Source organism: Artemia franciscana, chromosome 1 (assembly GCF_032884065.1).
Source record: "Artemia franciscana chromosome 1, ASM3288406v1, whole genome shotgun sequence".
NCBI classification, from domain to species: domain Eukaryota; kingdom Metazoa; phylum Arthropoda; class Branchiopoda; order Anostraca; family Artemiidae; genus Artemia; species Artemia franciscana.
Genome location: NC_088863.1, coordinates 23,199,101 through 23,217,675, shown reverse-complemented (window position 1 = coordinate 23,217,675; position 18,575 = coordinate 23,199,101). Strand labels below are relative to the sequence as shown.

The 18,575-nt window shown below is 34.1% G+C and overlaps 1 protein-coding gene across 1 annotated transcript; it reads left to right on the top strand.

Annotated features, from left to right (window-relative positions):
* Positions 1-909: 909 nt before the first annotated feature.
* Positions 910-6,685, top strand: LOC136027070 (choline transporter-like protein 5). The gene has a single exon (XM_065704010.1). The coding sequence runs from the start codon at positions 3,098-3,100 to the stop codon at positions 4,718-4,720; it is 1,623 nt and encodes a 540-aa protein (XP_065560082.1). The 5' UTR covers positions 910-3,097; the 3' UTR covers positions 4,721-6,685.
* Positions 6,686-18,575: the final 11,890 nt, after the last annotated feature.

Below are 18,575 nucleotides of genomic sequence, written 5' to 3'. Positions count from 1 at the left end.
CACCGGATATCCACTGTCAAAAATAAGGGACACGTCAGACTCAGTAGCAAAGAAAATCAAAATCAACCAAAGTATTTCAAGATAATTTTTCGGTATTTATTTAAAAGTTCGTTATAATGAAAACAAAATTTTTTAAATCGCCAAGTTAATTTATTTGCAGAAAAACCTCTTAAATCAATTTTTGGCTTAAAATTTTACATCTATTTTTAAAATCAATATAATTACTTCAAATCCTTGCATATCTAAGTAACTGTGAGTAAAATGCTGAATATGTGATATTTGAGTGTATATTACTTTCAGGGAACGGGAAATTAATCATTTCAAAAACAAAATCATCCGTTTTTGGATGATACAAACCTAGTTTATTATTATCAGAAATTTTAATATTCAAATCTAAGAAATGATCTTCTAGACCAGTGCCATGACTAGGCTCAAGAATAAGCTCTGATGGATATTTATTCTTAGAAATATCAATAAATTTCTTACAATATAAAACCAAAATATCATCTAAATATCTTTTATTATTTGACAAAACATGTTATAAATTATTTGGATTATTCTTATCCATCATATACATAAGTCTTATATAAGTATACTATATAAAACGAATTCTAATAAATCAAAAATGATATCTAAGCGGTAACCTCTCCAGCTGTAATGGAGATTGAGATTGAGAGAGAGAGAGAGAGAGAGGATTTAAGAGAGAGAGGTTTTAAGAGATTGACAAAAATAAATATGTATTTTTGAGATTCAGATCTCAATCTCTCTCTCTCTCTCTCTCTCTCTCTCTCTCTCTCTCTCTCCCTCTCTCTCTCTCTCTCCCTCTCTCCCTCTCTCTCTCTCTCTCTCTCTCTCTCTCTCTCTCTCTCTCTCTCTCTCTCTTTCTCTCTCTCTCTCTCAATCTTAATCTCAATAAATATTTTGTTCAATTGTATTTTTATCACTCGCGACCCCAATAATTTTGCTATGCGACCCCAAATGGGGTCGCGACTCCCCTGTTCTAGAAAGAATTAAACTTTGGTGAAAATAGCTTAATAGCAAAGATGGAAAACATTTTGTTTAATTCATCCCCTTAACTTTTTAAAAATTTGCCTTTTGAATCTTTTCCGCAGTGTTATCTCTTTCCAATATAATGTCATATACATTATATATGACTGAACTGAAATTTTTGCATTCTTTCTCTTTTAATTATTTTTTTTTTGCTTGATGTTTTTTATTTATTTTTTTGAACCAGTACAATAATCATTATAAATACCATTTAAAAAAATTGCCATTTAATTTGCGACCGAGGTTTGGCAGGGTCATCATTTATTGGGCCATTTTTCAGCACCCATTGATGGTGACAGTTCAGATCCTTGATCGCTACTTCTTCATTAATTCAACAAGTGATAAAGTGAACAAGTGAAATTTCATTGTAAGCGCCCAAAAGAAAAAACTTTTGTGAATAAAAAAAAAACGGTTATAATTCACCTTAACTTATTTCCAAGCTTCGTAGTTGTGATTTTACCTTGATCTGATTAAATTTCCAATTTCCTCCCCAAATATGGCCAAAGTAATTATAGACACGGAATTTATTTCAATAATTCATGCTAAGGAAAACGTCATTTATTCAGCTGCAATTGTGACTCACGATGAAAATGGTAAAGAAGTGTTTGCCAAGGTGTGGTACCTCAATTTTGATTTAACAAAATATAAACCTCACACACACAGACTTGAAACCTCACATAATAAAAATTATTATGAAGTAATAACCGAGCTTCAGTTTGATCAAAAAACACCTGAAAAGATCTGAATTTGGTAAAGAAAAAATATTTCAAGCAAAAGGAAAGAAATAAGACAGATAATACAATTAAAAAGTAACTATATTAAAAATACATACGCTTGCCGTAGTTGTTTACACCTTCACTAACCATACTAGAATAGTCGCATCCTAAGATTAGACAAAATACCACTAACTGACTTAATTAGAACGTCTCATTTGTTCAAAAATTCTTCAAACAAACAAAATTTGTTTTAATTTTCTGAAAAATTCAAAGCCAACGGGAAGCGCTTATCGCGTATATATCCTTACTATTACCTTAAATAACTCTTATGATGTCACTAATAGCATGATAACTAACCTGAGTAGCTTATAATGCTAAGTTCTGCTTACAAGTACGAAACAAAAAAATAATTATTTTACTAGCCAAAGTCTATAAATAAAACTGATTACCCTTATTGTTATAAAATCCTGCCTTAAAAAGCTTCGATTATCTTTTGAATTGAGCTCTTTTTGTATGAATACATAATTTTTTGTTTTTGGTAAGTGAAACAATTTTACAACAATTTATGTTATTTTAATATTCGACATATCAGATGTAAAAAAAAAACTTACCGATTGCCAGATCAAAATAAACTTAACCCTGCAAAAAAATATGCATAAAGAAATTTTCTTTACGAAAATATGACGAAGTTTTTTTGACAATTTATCGCCAAATAAGATGCAAAGTTAAAAAGAAACACGGGAAGATGAAAATTGCAAAAAATTGTATTATAGAAAAATAAAGAATAAACTAAGGAGGAAAAACCAGAACTAGTGAGCAATTTAATAAATAATTGCAGGGTAAAGCTCTCTGAAAAGTAATGTTTGTTCATCAAGTTGCGTCAGTTGACTGGGAAGTAATGTCAAGAAAAGGTTCGCCCTCTAGCCCTAGGCACATCATGCCCCAAAAAAAGTCGATCCTGTACGGATATCATATGTTTGCTTCTATTCTTGTTCTTCCTTGGAGGCTGGGGAATCGTTGGATATTTCGCTTTCACTACTGGACACCCTGAGCAGTTAATATACCCCACTGATTCAAATGGAAACCTTTGTGGAGGGACACGAGGATATGAAAACAAAACTAAGTTGTTCTTCTTTGATTTATCGAGATGTGCATCGCCTACCGTTGTTCTGACCGGATGTCCTACCCCTCAGGTTTGTGTTGAGAAGTGTCCCACTGAAACTTTTGTTCCCATTCCTGGAAGTCTCTCATCAGGTACAGAAGCAGAGATAAAGAAAAAGCTTATTTGCCAAGATGGGACTGATATTGAAGGATCCTCCCTTAGTGATTTGATCATGGGTGGAAAATGTGCACCTTATTATGTTAGAATGGTTTCAATTGGGAATAGATGTATTCCGTCCCTTCCATACGATGTCAATGAGAAGAATGAGCTGATTTCTGATCCAGACAAAAACAAAGCAAATGTCACTTATGGGGATCTGATGTCAGGCACTCAAAAACTTGCCTCCATTTTAGGAGCCAAAGACACTGCTGCTCGGGTCTGTAAAGACCTTATGGAGTCTAAGTGGATCATTTTGGCTGCTTTTGGCATCGTGATGATGACCTGTATTTTATGGATATTCATTATGAGGCTCATCACTGGAACTGTGGTCTGGATCTCTGTCGTGGCAATCTTAGGACTCCTTGTTTTTTCCTTTCATTTCTCGTATATTCAATACCAAATGTTGAAGATGATACCAGAGAGAAACCTGTCCCCTTTTGCTGTTCAATTTACAACTAACTTCAGTTACTACCTCGAACTGAGTGGAACTTGGATGTTTTTTATGGTGGTTATTGCCGTTGTTTTTGTCATATTCCTTCTGATGATGATTTTCTTGAGGAACAGGATTAAACTTGCCGTTGCTTTGATTGCCCAGGGAAGCAAAGCTGTAGCAGCTATTCCAATGTCTTTATTGTTCCCAATTATTCCTTATATGCTGCAATTGGCTTTCGCTACGTATTTTGTCGCTGTTACAGTGGGAATATCATCTAGTGGTGGTGCTTATAAAATTTTGAGAGACAACTCAACCACATGCTGCCCTGTTTATTATAATAACAGCATATGTTTTCCCGAAGTTTTTAGAGAAACCTGCCGTAGCTGCCCTGGTGTAGAATGCAAGTTTTTTCCTGGTGATAATTCAATATATGGACTACATGCATACAATCTCTTCGGATTCTTCTGGAGTATGTGTTTTGCAAATTCTTTGGCTGAGCTTGTTCTAGCTGGTGCTTTTGCTTCATGGTACTGGGCGTTCAAAAAGCCTAAAGACATACCTGTGTTCCCTCTATGGGAAAGCTTTTATCACGCTATCAGATATCATTTGGGTACACTTGCTTTTGGATCTCTTCTCATTGCCATTATCCAGTTTGTACGTGCCATGGTTGAGTGGCTTGATAAAAAATTAAAGAAATACCACGACAACTGGATATCTCGCTACCTTATTTGCTGCTGCAAGTGCTGTTTGTGGATGCTTGAAAAATTCATGCGATTTATCAACCGGAATGCTTACATAATAACAGCTATACGTGGAACAAATTTCTTTAGTTCAGCCCGAGAAGCTGTTTCTCTGATTATGCGCAATCTGGCTCGAGTTTGGGTTTTGGACAAGGTTACTGACTTGATGCTCCTAATTGGTCGCTTGGTCATCTGTATTGGTATTGGAATCATATCCAACTATGTACTGGCAGGAGGAGTGCCACAACTGAATTCTGAGCTACCACAGTTGTCCTACCAAATCGTCCCTATAGTGGTTATTGTCATTGGGTCATATTTTATCACTGGAGCCTTCTTTGGGGTATATGCTATGGCCGTTGATACAATGTTCTTGAGCTTCCTGATCGATTGTGAAAATAATGACGGAAGTGAAGATAAACCTTATTACATGTCAAAGGAATTAAAGAAGATTCTTGGAAAGTGAAACATGATAGTAATTTAAAGCTTTGCTCTTTTAATCACTTTCTTATGTTCTTTCACAATTGGCTCCCTATGTATCCCATTAATGGCTTCTTCTATTCGGAATATTGCCATTTTTCATAGAATAAGACCTTCTATAAATATATGTGTATACAGTATAGATGTTCATAGGAAAATCTACGCATACAACACGTCGGGTGCTCCAGCTTTTTTTTTTCTTTTTTTCAATTAATATGAACTTGAAGCACCATTAACAATAGAAATAAACTAAGTGTTTAATTTTGAAAACCTAATTAAGCTATTTATTAAAATTAGTTTATTAAGTATACTCATATAATTTGTTGGGTAGAGTGATGCTCTAGAAGATGTATCTTCTAGAGAAATTATTTCTGAAGAGAAATAAATCAGATGACAAGTTGGTACTAACACTTCAAAATTTTGGTACAAATTTTAAGAAAATGAACCTGACAGAAATTAGACAGTGGGAAAATGCAACAGATTTCCCAAAGCTAAAAGAAAACCAAGAAAGTCAATCTTTGGACTTATCGATTATGTCATATAATGTGCTAGCTCAACAATATCTTGCAACAATGCCTTATTTGTACTATAAGTGCATCAGAGAAAATTTTAAATGGCCAGTTATAAAACAAAGACTTTTGAACCAATTCGAAGAGTTCAACACAGATATTGTGTGCTTACAGGAGGTGGAAGCTGACCATTATTATAAGACCTAACTATCTTAGTTTTCATCTCAGAGATATTATGGTGTCTTTAAAAAGAAAACCACTACCTTTTTAAAGAAATGTAAATTGAGCCTAAAAGGAGACCTTTCCTTAGAAATACTAAAAAAATGGGATAAATATTCCTAATCGAGATAACATTGCACTTATTTTTATTCTCACCCCATTTAAGAACCCTAATAAAAAGATATGTATTGTAAACACGCATTTGTTATACAATCGTAAAAGAGAGGATATACGTTTAGTCTAGCTCCAATTACTTCTTGCAGAAATTGATCACGTTGCCTTCAAAAATGCTACCTACTTTCCAGTTATTCTTTGTGGTGATCTAAATTTGACCCGTTCAAGCAATTTGTACTCCTTTTTAAGCCAAGGGAGGCTAAGTATGAACATTTAGAACTAAAAAAACTAACTAACTAACCTTTCTTGCAAAGGAATTATATATTTCTGATTCTTGTCAATACTTAAAAGCACTAGAACAAAAGAAATGCATTGAAAAAGCAATCTTTTCATCGGGTACATTGACACATGCATTTGCCTTCAAAAGTGCTTCTAAACTCATATAAATTTCCAAAAGCTCATATGGATTCGACTTATCAAAATGAGTGGACATTAGTTGACAATATTCTCTACAGTGAAAATGAAGAAAAATTGGATAAGCCAGAACAACGAGAACTAACACTATTGGGAAGGCTTCGTCTTCCAACAAATAAGGACTGCCTAAAAACAGGCCCATAGCCCAATAGTCAAAATAGATCAGACCACTATCACCTTGAAGCAAAATTTCGTTTGAATTTCGATAAAAAAAAGTACTAAATAAGGACTTTGAATATTATGTTTTTTTTTAATATTATGTTGAAATATGGAATATAAGAAACCTATGTTAATAACTTGTAAAAAAAAAACAAATGAAGATGGCGTTGTTAAAACAACAATGCCATTTTTTCACCTATTTTTGTATCAAATATTAATAAATTAATGTTGAATGCTAAACAGAGCTCAATATCGTATTTTTTCTGAAAATTGGGTAAGCGAGCTTGCTAAGAAAAAAAAATTCACAAAATGGGAAAAAATCCACCTAACTTCTCTTTGGCAATGATCAAATAAAAGAAAAGGCCTCAGTAATACAAAATCATAAAGTCAAAAAGACTCAAGACTGTCAAAAGCCTTAATAGCCTTAATTAAAAGCATCCACATGGCCAAAGATAGAGAAAATTAAAGGTACAATATAATTATATAAAAACCAATGACCAACCAATATAAAACCAATATGGTTTTTCTTATCTCACTAACAATAAAAGTGGTATAAAACAGTAAACAATGGAAAACTCTTAAGACGAAAAGGGACAAAAAACAATATAATTGAGGCACAAGAGATGCATCAATTGAATCCTACTGCGCCTGATGATATTTAAGCCATTATGATTGGGAGGATATAATAATACAGGAAAATCGAGAGGTCTTTTCCCGTACCTTCATATATCCCGTCCCTGCTGTAAGAAATTTTGTTGATGTATGATGGCAGAAAGGCTACGATGCAATATATTGTGCTTCTTTTTGGCAAAATTACATCAAAAATATAAATATTTGGTAGAAAATTTTACGTAAAATCAAGACCTCTAACAAGTACGGATTACTTGTCCATTTTTAAAGATATACAAAAGAATAGAGGTTGTCTCTTGTAATTTCTTATATTTTGTCCCTAAGGCAAAAACATTCCTGATACATGATAGTGGAAAGGCTATGACGCAATAAATTGCAATTCTTTTCGACGAAGTCATGCGTTGGGAATATAAAGAATTTGAAAAATATAAAAAGTAAATTAGAGCCTCTAAATTAATCATGTACTTAACCGCCCCCCTTTTAAACAGTGCTTCTTTATTAACATGTCACAATGTTTGGTGTTAAAATAATAACATAAGGTATTATTCTTATTTGCTATATGACCTTATATACCTGTAACGTTTACCTCTAATTTATTTCCAACATTTATCAGAAATTTTATCATCCTTGAAAATGTCACAATAGATGATGTTAACATTATAACCAATGATCATGTGACACACATATATGTTATAACAATGCTTTTATAATTACGTACCATTATTACTATTTTGTGTATTAATTCGGCCTGAAAATTTTATTATAGAAATTGGCATACTCTGGCATTGGTCGATGATGCGCCATGGTCAAAATTGAGAAATACCCTATGACTCCTCAAATAGCTCCAGCTACTGTCCTACAATCATCTTCACCCTTCCAATTGAACCATGTAGACCTGAGAAGACACAAAATTTAGCTGAGAAGTTCTACCCATAACATATTCACGAAGACCCCACAACGGATCGCCTGCATCAAGTGGAAACCCAACTTTAGCAACGTCACAAACATTGATGAAGATTTGGAAGAGAACCACTTAAGTCCGAATTTTATAATTTGTGCATCAACGTGCCAAGTAAGATCTTAAGAATTACCTTAGTGCATTGACTCATAAAACAATTAACAAACGCTTAGAACAACACAAATGCAGAAGAGAGCGGGAGCGGAACGGAAGAGCCGTAGTACCAGCAGTACTATTGTACTTAAATTGCTAGGAGATAGGTGTCCCGGGTCCTGCACTTCCCATTTTGTTAGGAAGCGTAAAACAATACAATATTTAACAACTGCTAAAGTTATAAGCAAAAAAATACTTAAGAGGTGAAAAACTGAAAAATTACATTATATCAGTTCAATTAGTGAAATGGGCAAAGACACGAAAACTGTGAATAGGTGTGAAGGATAGCATTCCAAAAATAAATGATGAACAATAAAAGAAATTGCCAATATTGAATTGAAAATTTAAATTAAGTAAATGAAAAATTCTGATTTTATTAAATAATTTCAGTATATTCGTACAGTTTAATGTTAGAATACCTGGGACAATAAAGAACTGTCGGATTTTCATAGGAAATCTGATTAATCTGATTGATGAGGACATCAATCTACAGCGGGAAAAGGAACATGTGACATAAAGGCCAGCAACCCTTCCCCGCTCTTTAAACTCAGAACCAAATCCCTCATTCATTCCCTTCAGAAAGTTTCAAAATAAAAATGTTTTAAGCGACTAAAGGTTAAAGTTAAAATTTATCATTCCATAGGATTCGTGCTTTTTGGAACGAGTTTTGCAGCAAGCAAAGAATGATACTTTTTAAACTATCAAATTAGGTTAAAAAATCTAACTTTTGAATAAGCCAATTAGAATCCCAACTATTGCTACTGGTTTAGTCAACGAACTAGACGTGAAAATCCTCGCTATAAAAACAACTCTTTTGAGAGGAGGCTAGACAATATGTTAGGTTTTGAAAAGAACAGTCGTATTGGGACATTTCTTGAGGTCAATCTACCCAGCTCTCAATTTATAATTCCGAAATTATTCTGGATATAAAGTAGCCCTGGAAGCCAGAGGAGTACAGTGCAGTTCTCTCTTTGATGTATGCCACTCAGCTAGCGGTTATTGAAGTTATATTATCTGAAGTTGTATGTGAGTACAAAAATAAAATTGTTGTTAAATGATCGTCTTTTTTCTATGAACCAAGGTATCAGGAACAGTTCTTCTCGTCTATTTGAGCATTCCCAATGGAATTTGCACAGCTCAGGAAGCCCAAACATCACAATGATGATTCCGTCTCAAAGGTTATAGGGAATTATTTATAGAGCCGTCTTATTCTACATCCCTTAGCTACTCAGCTACCATGTTTAGATTTGAGCATCCCATATCTCGTATCGATATTAAGCTACTAAGACCAAGAGAAGTTCTAGTCATCTTGTAGTAATAAACACTCAACAATCTTCCTTTGAATAAACACCCCTCAACTTCATTTAATCCAACAAGACAGTTGATGCCCCCCGTAACAGTTGATGCGGTCGTCAAAAAAAAGATAAAAAAGGAGCTCTATGTACCTGACAGCACAACTAACTACTATCATAGACAATTATAATTATTTACAAATTATTTTTTGATTTTTAAGCACAGTGTACTTTTATTTTTATTTTGTGTTTTTTATATGTGTATACCCTATCCGGAAATAATCCAAATCTTTAATAATTAAAATGATAAATTTACAAAACTAATAAAAATTATAATATGCAGCATACCTTCAATAATTTAAAAAAAGAACCGAACTAAAATAATAAATATGGCCCAAGAACAAGATGAATTATTAAAAGCGCAATAAATAATTGCAACTTCGGTAGAAATTACGAAATCATTACCAGAATATGAAGAGGATACGGATGTTGATTAATTCAACATCTATTTAGGATAATTTTTAGAATTGACAAAAATTGACTTAAAAGTATTAGAAAATATGCTACTCTTAACACTAAAAGAATAGACATTGACGTTTTCGTAACAAATTGAAAATACCGTGGGCATAGAAGCCACCGCAACAATTAACTCAATAGAATTATTTCAATAGACCTTTCAAAAAAGATTCATTGACACTAGTTCATTGAACAAACTAATAAATGGAATAGTAACATTCGAAGAGACTCAAAACGTAAGGGAATATTTTCACAAAATTAGAATCACAACAGAAGCGCGATACGGTCCGGGTGAAGCGGAATTATATAAAAAATTATACTTAATACATTTATACAGGGACTCAACCCAAAATTATATCACCTATTAATTGCTAAAAACATTGATAACTTAGAATTGGCAGTTGAGGATGAAGAAAGAGCCATGGAAATAGAATCAATTGTCATAAGACATCAAAAACTATTAATGAATGCAGTAGAAAACAAACCCCTATACAATCAAAAGACTCTTCTACGCGATTCATCTCCCGAGAATTATCGCGAAAACCCGTTTGAAATCAGAATCGAACCACGACATCTCCAAGACAAGTACCATTTGCCCCAAAAAATCAATTGCGACCATAAACCGATAACCAGCCAATCAGGTGTTACACCTGCAACCGATTAGGCCAAATAGCCAGAAATTGTTTTGTAAACAACAATTATCGCCCTAATTTTAGGGGAACAAGCAACCATTTATCCACGGGGACAAACTATAGTGGATATTCCACCAGAGAACATCTTTTTACAAGAGGTAATTACCTAAGTCCAAATCAGAATTTCCAACGTAATACGTATCAGTATCGCAGAAGGACAAACCAACCTAGTAACGGTTGGAATAGGAATACAAGAGGTAGTTATATCAACCGACAGCAACAATATAACAACTCCACTTCGAGTAATAATCAAGGAAACCAAAATAGAACAAATGAAAGTTTTACACCTGAAATTCGGCAGCCACAGGGAAACTACACAAACCTCCAAAATTCTTAGGACCAAAATTTGGCGGCAGATATATTTATAGGCCCTACAGTGATTATACCATTTTTGAATGCAGATAATAATGAAATTTTACCAAGATTTGAAAATTTTAATCTCGCGAATATTTAGTTTTAAGCCCTTATAGATTCAGGGGTGACGGTAAATGTGATAAATACATCCGTATTTAACACATTGCCCAATTATATTAAGCGACGAATGAATAATATATGTCCCCATTTATCAAGTGTAACCGGACATGATTTGGACGAAAAGGGAACTGTATATCTAAACTTACGCAAGGACAACAAAATCTTCCATACTCGATTCATAATTTGTAAAAATTTTCCTTTCGAGGCAATAATAGGCGCTTATTTTTTAAAAGCCAATAAAATATTATTAGACGTAGCAAACGCAAAATTCGTATACCCTACGGATACCAAGACAATAATAAATAACATACAAGTATGTAAGGTAAAGGAAAACATAGGCAATATGAAAGAGTATAGGGAGAAACAAATTCAATAAATTTCTTATTTGTGGAAAAAACTAGCAAGTGCATCCACTTCCAGGAAAGTACCAATAAATAATATTCTGAACTTAATAGAAAAAAACAATAATGAAAAATATTATGGATTTTTTGTACGAAAGATTATAATTCCCGCAAAATTAATGCAGGGAGTCTAATATCGCAAAAGCTAGAACCCACTAATGATTAAAACGAAATCTGGGTAGCCTCACCACTGGAAGATATTCAACAAAATTTTACATGCAAAGAACAAATTATAAACTACCAAAAGGGTGAAGGTTACATTTGGGTGACAAACACTGACACAAATGACCTGATTACCCTAAATAAAGGAACATGTTTAGTGGAAATACAAGTATCGGAAACAGATATAGATAATTGGAAAAAAACCGGAAAAAAACTTAGTGAATAATACAAAATTTCAATTTAATGAGGAATATCCCGTGTCAAGTATTCGGTTTTTAGAAAAATTCGAACTAAATCACATAACTAACATTCCATTTAAAAAAAAATTATACAACCTACAATGGTAATATAAAGATGTTTTTTTTACATCTGAAGACGACATAGGACTCATCCCATTTTATGGATATTCAATCCAAACTACGGGGACTACCAGTGGTAAAACAGCCCTATCGCATCTCACATAAACATAAAGAGTAGAATTTCACACAGTTAGCGAAACTACTAACTGACCTAAATAGAGGATACCCGCAAAAATTATTTGCTCGAAAAAGGCCCAAGATTCTTTAGATTACTTAAAAAGGGGTCTTATTTCAGAACCTATATTATCATTACCAGATTTCCAAACAGGAAAATTCGTTGTTACAACAGAAGCCTCGACCAAGGGAATTGGGGCAATCCTGTCCCAAATAATAAACGGAGAAGAAAAAGTTATAGCGTACTCTTCTCGCACCCTAACCCTTCGAGAAAATAGTTACTCAGCTACACAGCATGAAATGTTGTCAATTATACACCACCTAGACAAACTTTGACATTATCTTGTTGGAAAAAACTTAAAATACGTTCCGACCATAAAAGCCTTCAACATTTACAGACTTTCAAAAGGCCAACAGGGATACAAGTGAGATGGATACTAAAAACCCTAGATTTAGACTATAAACTTGAATACCTTAAGGAAAAACAAAATGCCCGATGTGATTGTCTAAGTAGATTTCCCGTAGTAGATTTTCTACTCCCATAGACAATGAAAACGAAGAAGTTAACACAATAAAAGCAAAATATGCGCCAAAAAACAAAAAATTAAAAATAAAAACCAATAATCTGGTTAAGGAAGAACACCAAGACAGCCGCTTTCATTAAATAACATAAAAATATGTCAAAAGAAAGACAAAATCTGCGCTGCTCTAATGAATTATTTCTTGTATGATAAAGAACTACCTGATACTATGAAATCTTTCAAAAAAGAAATTGATAATTTCTATTGTGATTTACATGAGAAAATATTATGTAGAATAGTGATAATAATAATAGAAACCAAACCTCCATAATACCAGTTTTACCCCAAAGTCTAGAAAAACCCGCATTTGAATTTTGCCATTCCGAAATAGGTGGACACATGTGAGTAGATACCTTCAATGGACTATAACAATACTTTTCCGTTACTTCAGCTTTAACGAAGTTGAAGAATTATGTTAATAGTTGTGAAACATGTAATTTTAGAAAATTCTCGATTCTACCCTAATCCAACAATAGGAAGAACCCTTACGGCCAGGTTTCCATTTGACATAGTTTCTTTTAATTTAAATAGTACTAGTTGTGGATTACCAACATCCAACAAAGGATATACCTGCTTACTTTCAGTAATCGATCATTTTTCAGGTTCTTACGTTTGCTAAGCCATTGAAAAACAAAAGCGCTTACACCACCAGCAAAGCACTCACTAAAATATTTCTTAATTTCGGTATTACTATTACAGTGTTAAGCGAGAATGATGCTAATTTCAATTATTTTACAATGATGTATAAGCTATTCTCTAATATTTTAGGTATTTACAAAAAAGACAAAAGAAGAGATTGGCATGAAACTTTACCCTATTTTGTAAATGTGATTAATACAGCTTTTTCACCAGTTATACCTGATGACCCATTTTATATATTATTTGGACGAGATTTTCGAACCCCGTATGATGAAATTATAGAGTCAAGACAATAAATACTATAATGATTCCGAAGATTATAAACAAGAAATTATCAATAGAATTAGAAAAAATTATACACTTGTAAAACAAGAAATCCAAAAATCAAAAATAAAATAAGAAGCTAAAAATTTTCAAAATATTAAGGGGGAACACAATTTTCCAATAGGAGATTGCTTTTACTTAAAAATGAAACAAAGGCAAATGACAAAAAGCTCTCTGATCGCTATTCAGGACCTTATAGAATAATAAAAAAGTATGACAATACCGTTACATTCAAACTCTTAAAACCAAAATCTGGAAATATCTATATGACTCACATTCAAATAAACTGACTCATCTTCAAGCGAAGAATCGGAAGAATTGCACTGCACAATTTCTCCAAAAACACAATTTTCCCCCGATAGAATCTCAACTCCTTACTCCCCAAAACGTTTCCCCGACGATAGGGTACCCCCTGTTACACCAATAGACCTCTGACGTTATATGATGACTTAAATAAGGCTATACTGACTCCTGGTGAATTGCGTGAAGAAATGGATTTTATTAATTATCTGATAAAACCAGACAAAGTACATTTCAAGCAAACCCAATCGCCAGCAAACAATAATGTCACAATATAACAGTTTCAAAAGCAAAACCAAAGGACTGGGTATCTTGGAAGGAAACCTTGATGCAATCAATTCCCCTCCCTCCTCAGGATATGGCTTTTAAACAATGTAGGTATCCTAAGAAAACATTTGACTCCTCCCCAAGCTCCTAAGAATCCTTCGACTCTGCCGAGCCAAGAAGTGAACATGATGAATCAATTAGCAAACCCTCTTTTTCCCGAGAAGAAATTTTTGAAGGACAGGCAGGATCCATATTAAAGTCCCAAACGTCTTCTTCCAAAGAGCGAGATGCTAAATATACAAGTACAAGAGTGAATAGTAGCTCAGTACCTCATACTAAGTACCTCAGAAACAGAAAGTGAATCAGACGCAGATAAGCTCAAGGACTCAGAAAGAGCAAGGCCACATAATGCTACTGCCCTAGCCAAAAAGGCACAGCTGATAGGTCAAAAGCTCCTAAAGAAACAATGAAAAAAATCGATTTAATATCGCTAGCAAAACCAAAGAAAAAACATATTGAACCTAAATAGGAAAAAAGTCAGGCCGAGTAGTCCAAAATCCAGATAAATTGTAATATTAATATGAAATTTATCAGCCAGGGATAAAATGAGTAAATCATTTACTGATAAAACAAAAGAATGCCTCTTCAAGAGTTCTTTTTATCACCAAAGAACAATCCTGTCATAAAGATCCCTAAAACATTTTTTTTTAAAAACAAGGGTGCAAAAGCTCAGATCGAGAAAATTGGCCAACCTTTTCAGCTAACGTAATCAATATTTCAAGTAAGTTCACTGATTTTTTTTCTTAATATGGGACGTGATCGTCCCTTACGAGCTCGATAGCTACCACTCCAACCCATCCTTCTGTTAATTTCGGGGATTATTTCTTTATTGAAGGTTTTTGTGGGTAATTTTATTTTTGATATAGTATTTGACTTTTTTCTGCTCATTTTTGGCTTAATATGGCTCTTAACTTTTCATTAAAAAGCTTATGACGTGAAAAAGAAATTAAAATTAATAAATGGCATGTTTATACAAATTATATTCAAACTTACCTATACAATAAACAAAATGAATAACATAATAAGGTGGCCCTCCATAAAGAAAAGTTTACAGTCATCAATAAACCGATTAGAATGTTGAAAAAAATGCTGTTAGAAGCATTAATTCTCTTGGTGTCTTGATTCTCTTATTAGTCTAATTGCTGAAATGAAACTTTAATAAAGCTGAAACTGCACTTATGTTCAGTGTGTCCAGCTGAAACTGAACTGAAACAGAAATTGTGATGAGGTTCATAATTATCCAATAAGTGTCTTATTGGGACATTTTCCTTGCATTCAATAGAACCTCATAATATACGCCTCTAACATTTTGAAAGGATCAAGCAAGTTCTATTATCAAACTAAAAAAAATCAATTATTCAGTTTTCTTCTGCTACATGTGGCTCTAGCACAGGTAAGTCTGACAGAGTAAGTTCTGCAGAGGTTTTCCTCGCTTTATGTGTAGTAGAAGACAATATGATCAAATATTTGATTTTCCGTTTATTTTTCACCTTATGGTGGTCTAATGGAGGTAGCCATTACTACCAATAAGGGGCTTCAGGTTCAATCCCAATCACGGCAAGGCTTTGAAACCAGCTGGTCACTTAATGCTGCGCAAATAATATCTAAATTGAATATGCTACTAATCGAGACATCAAAAGAAGCGGATATTGTAAAAAGCAAACTCAAGTTCAAAGGAACTGAACCCTGTTGCTTTTTTAAATTTTAAATTTACAAGTTCTGCTTTAAATTCAATATATCAAAAGTTGTTTCTAACAGGGAATTGAACCCCGGTTTTCCGTTTGACTAGTGGACTCGCTTTCAGTTGTAGCATCAGATACTTTTGAAATATAGCTTACATGTAATTAAAGTAAAGAACAAATAGTAAAGTCTTTAATAACCGAATATTACTAGGAGAATAAATTTTTTCAATAAAACCTTGCTTTCCTAGTAGCCATTATTATCCATTTATAACTTAAAGCCAACAAGTGCAGAAGATGAAGCCAATAGCTAGTGATACACTATCCAACAATTGTAGGTAAAACTAAGCCAACAACTAGCTAAAGGTACAACTGATTATGCATAGAACTAAATTTCCTCTTCCTTTTGCATGCTGTATAGCGATAAATCAATAATGTCACTGTCTTCTTAATTGTCTTTTGAATGGCAAAAACAGATTTTGATTACAACAAGTGCAGATGTAATAACTACCACAGTAGCTACAATAGCTACTACAGTCCATATGAATTGATTTTTATTTGAACTAAGCTCAACTTGAACTGATAGAGGTGGACGATTCACTTTCTCCATTTCTTTGATGAAACAGTCTCCTTTCTTACTTATAGTATTGTAAATTTCTATTTTTCTGCAAGAGGATTAATTAAAGTAATTTTTATCTGTTATCACTTTCACTAATACAAAAATATTTCGTAAGTCCTGAAAAATTAAGACCAAGCAGGATCAGGTCACCCTCGTGATAAGCTCCTTCTTATTGGATATTCGAAAGCGTCCACCATATCTGGAGGACGTTTCCGTACCCGCCAGCTGGGGAAGCACTTGGGTTGCCTGGGGCGCAGATCTCTCTGAGAGTGAAACTCAGTGAACCCAAGAAGAGAAATTATCCTGCAATGTCACCAATAAGGGAACACAAGGAGGAAACACTACAGCACCGTTTGCTTTTCGAAACGTGGGATTGAACCTCCAAACCTTCAGTTAGAATGTATGGCTGTATCCACTACGTCATTACAAGGTGTTTTTCCCCAAACCCCAGTTTACTATCTAGAATAGCTGTGCTATCCAACTCTTACCCTATTCCCCAATTTACACCATTTTATTCCCGAATATGTTTCCCAGGCTTTATCCCAACATTAGATTGGATTCGCGACATATATGATTTCATCTTTTATATCCCTTTCATTCAAAGTTTGTCAATAATCTGATTAATATAAAAATCTGCCGCTTTATGTCTTCGGTGATGTGTCGCCTTTTTCATTGTCACTTTTCTTGGTGGCAAATAAAGAGGTGGGTGGCTTTTCTATCTTTCTAGCAATTATCATCGACATGAAGGATTGAACATGTCACCCATTGATCAGGATGAACAGCTTTATCCCCTACGCTATCCAAAGATTAAAAATATAACTTGTATTTAAGTTGGCTTTATTTTGTTCATAATTACTTCCTTGCGACACGTGGGACTGAACCGCTCAATCTTTAATCAAGAGACACAGCCTTATCCATTACGTTATCGCAAGGTCTAGCAATTCGTTACTACAGAGCGACTCGAACTTTGATCCTCGTTCTAGAACAACTGCCACGAGCAGCCCAGAGGCAGCCTTGGCAAGTCGTTCGAAGTTTTCACTAAATCATTCAATCGGTAGTAGCGACGGGCGGTGTGTATTGGACGTAATCAACGCAAGCTAATGACTTGTGCCTACTAAGCATTCCCGGTTAATGGGGATCCTTGCAGTCCCCAATCCCAACCACGGAAGAGGCTAAGTGGTTACAGGATCCTCTCTGACAAGGAGGACGCGCTGATTCTTCCAGTGTAGCACGCGTGCGGCCCAGGATATCTAAGGGCATCATAGACCCGTCATTGCTCACTGTCAAATGGCTGGACGCCACTTGTCCCTCTAAGAAGATCGATCCATCACTAGGATCCATCATCTATATAAGAGATCTTGATAGTAAAATTCCTGCAAGCTCTGATAGAAAGTTACCAAATGGAGTTGTAGTTCCAACAATTGAAGCTCCGGAATGGAAGGATAATCTGAAAATGTTTTTAACTTGCTTATGCCACAAAGCGAACATACCACAAATGTGACCTTTACTATAGAAATCCCGTTGAAAGATGAGATCATCATCATCTTACGTTTAACTTGGCTTAGATAGTGGAATAAGACTGACTCAAATATTGGTTTTCATTCCTTAATAAGCAAGGAACGAAAGCTTTTTCTTGCTTCTCAGTTTTTATAAAACTTTTTTTAATTTTTGGCTATGTACTTAAATGAAGGATTGATCATAAATGATTTTTAGTCAAGAGTGTACAATAAGGATCGATGTCAGTCAATTAAATTAAAAGACGAACTTTGAGGCTCGTCTTTTACCATTCCAAAAAGAAAAGTTGCTTGGCTTTTTCCTGTTTGTAATAAATTTATGGTCAAATTACATAAGTGATCAATATATCCAGTTCGCAACGGTAGCTATAAACTAAGTAAGATCTGGTTTTCAGCGGTAGCCAGCAACCAAGTAAGATCCGGGTTGCAGCGGTATCTATCAACCTCGAAAATCATGTGATGAGAATGATGATGAAGATGACAGTGACTAAATAAATTGCGCAGTTACAGATAAATTTTGTCCTACCTTTGAAAAAGTTAAGTATCCCATTCTCATCACAAAGCAACTTTATTCTTGGCTTTTTGTAAATGTTGTAAATGTAAAGTGTAAATGTTGTCCGTAGCAGGAATTG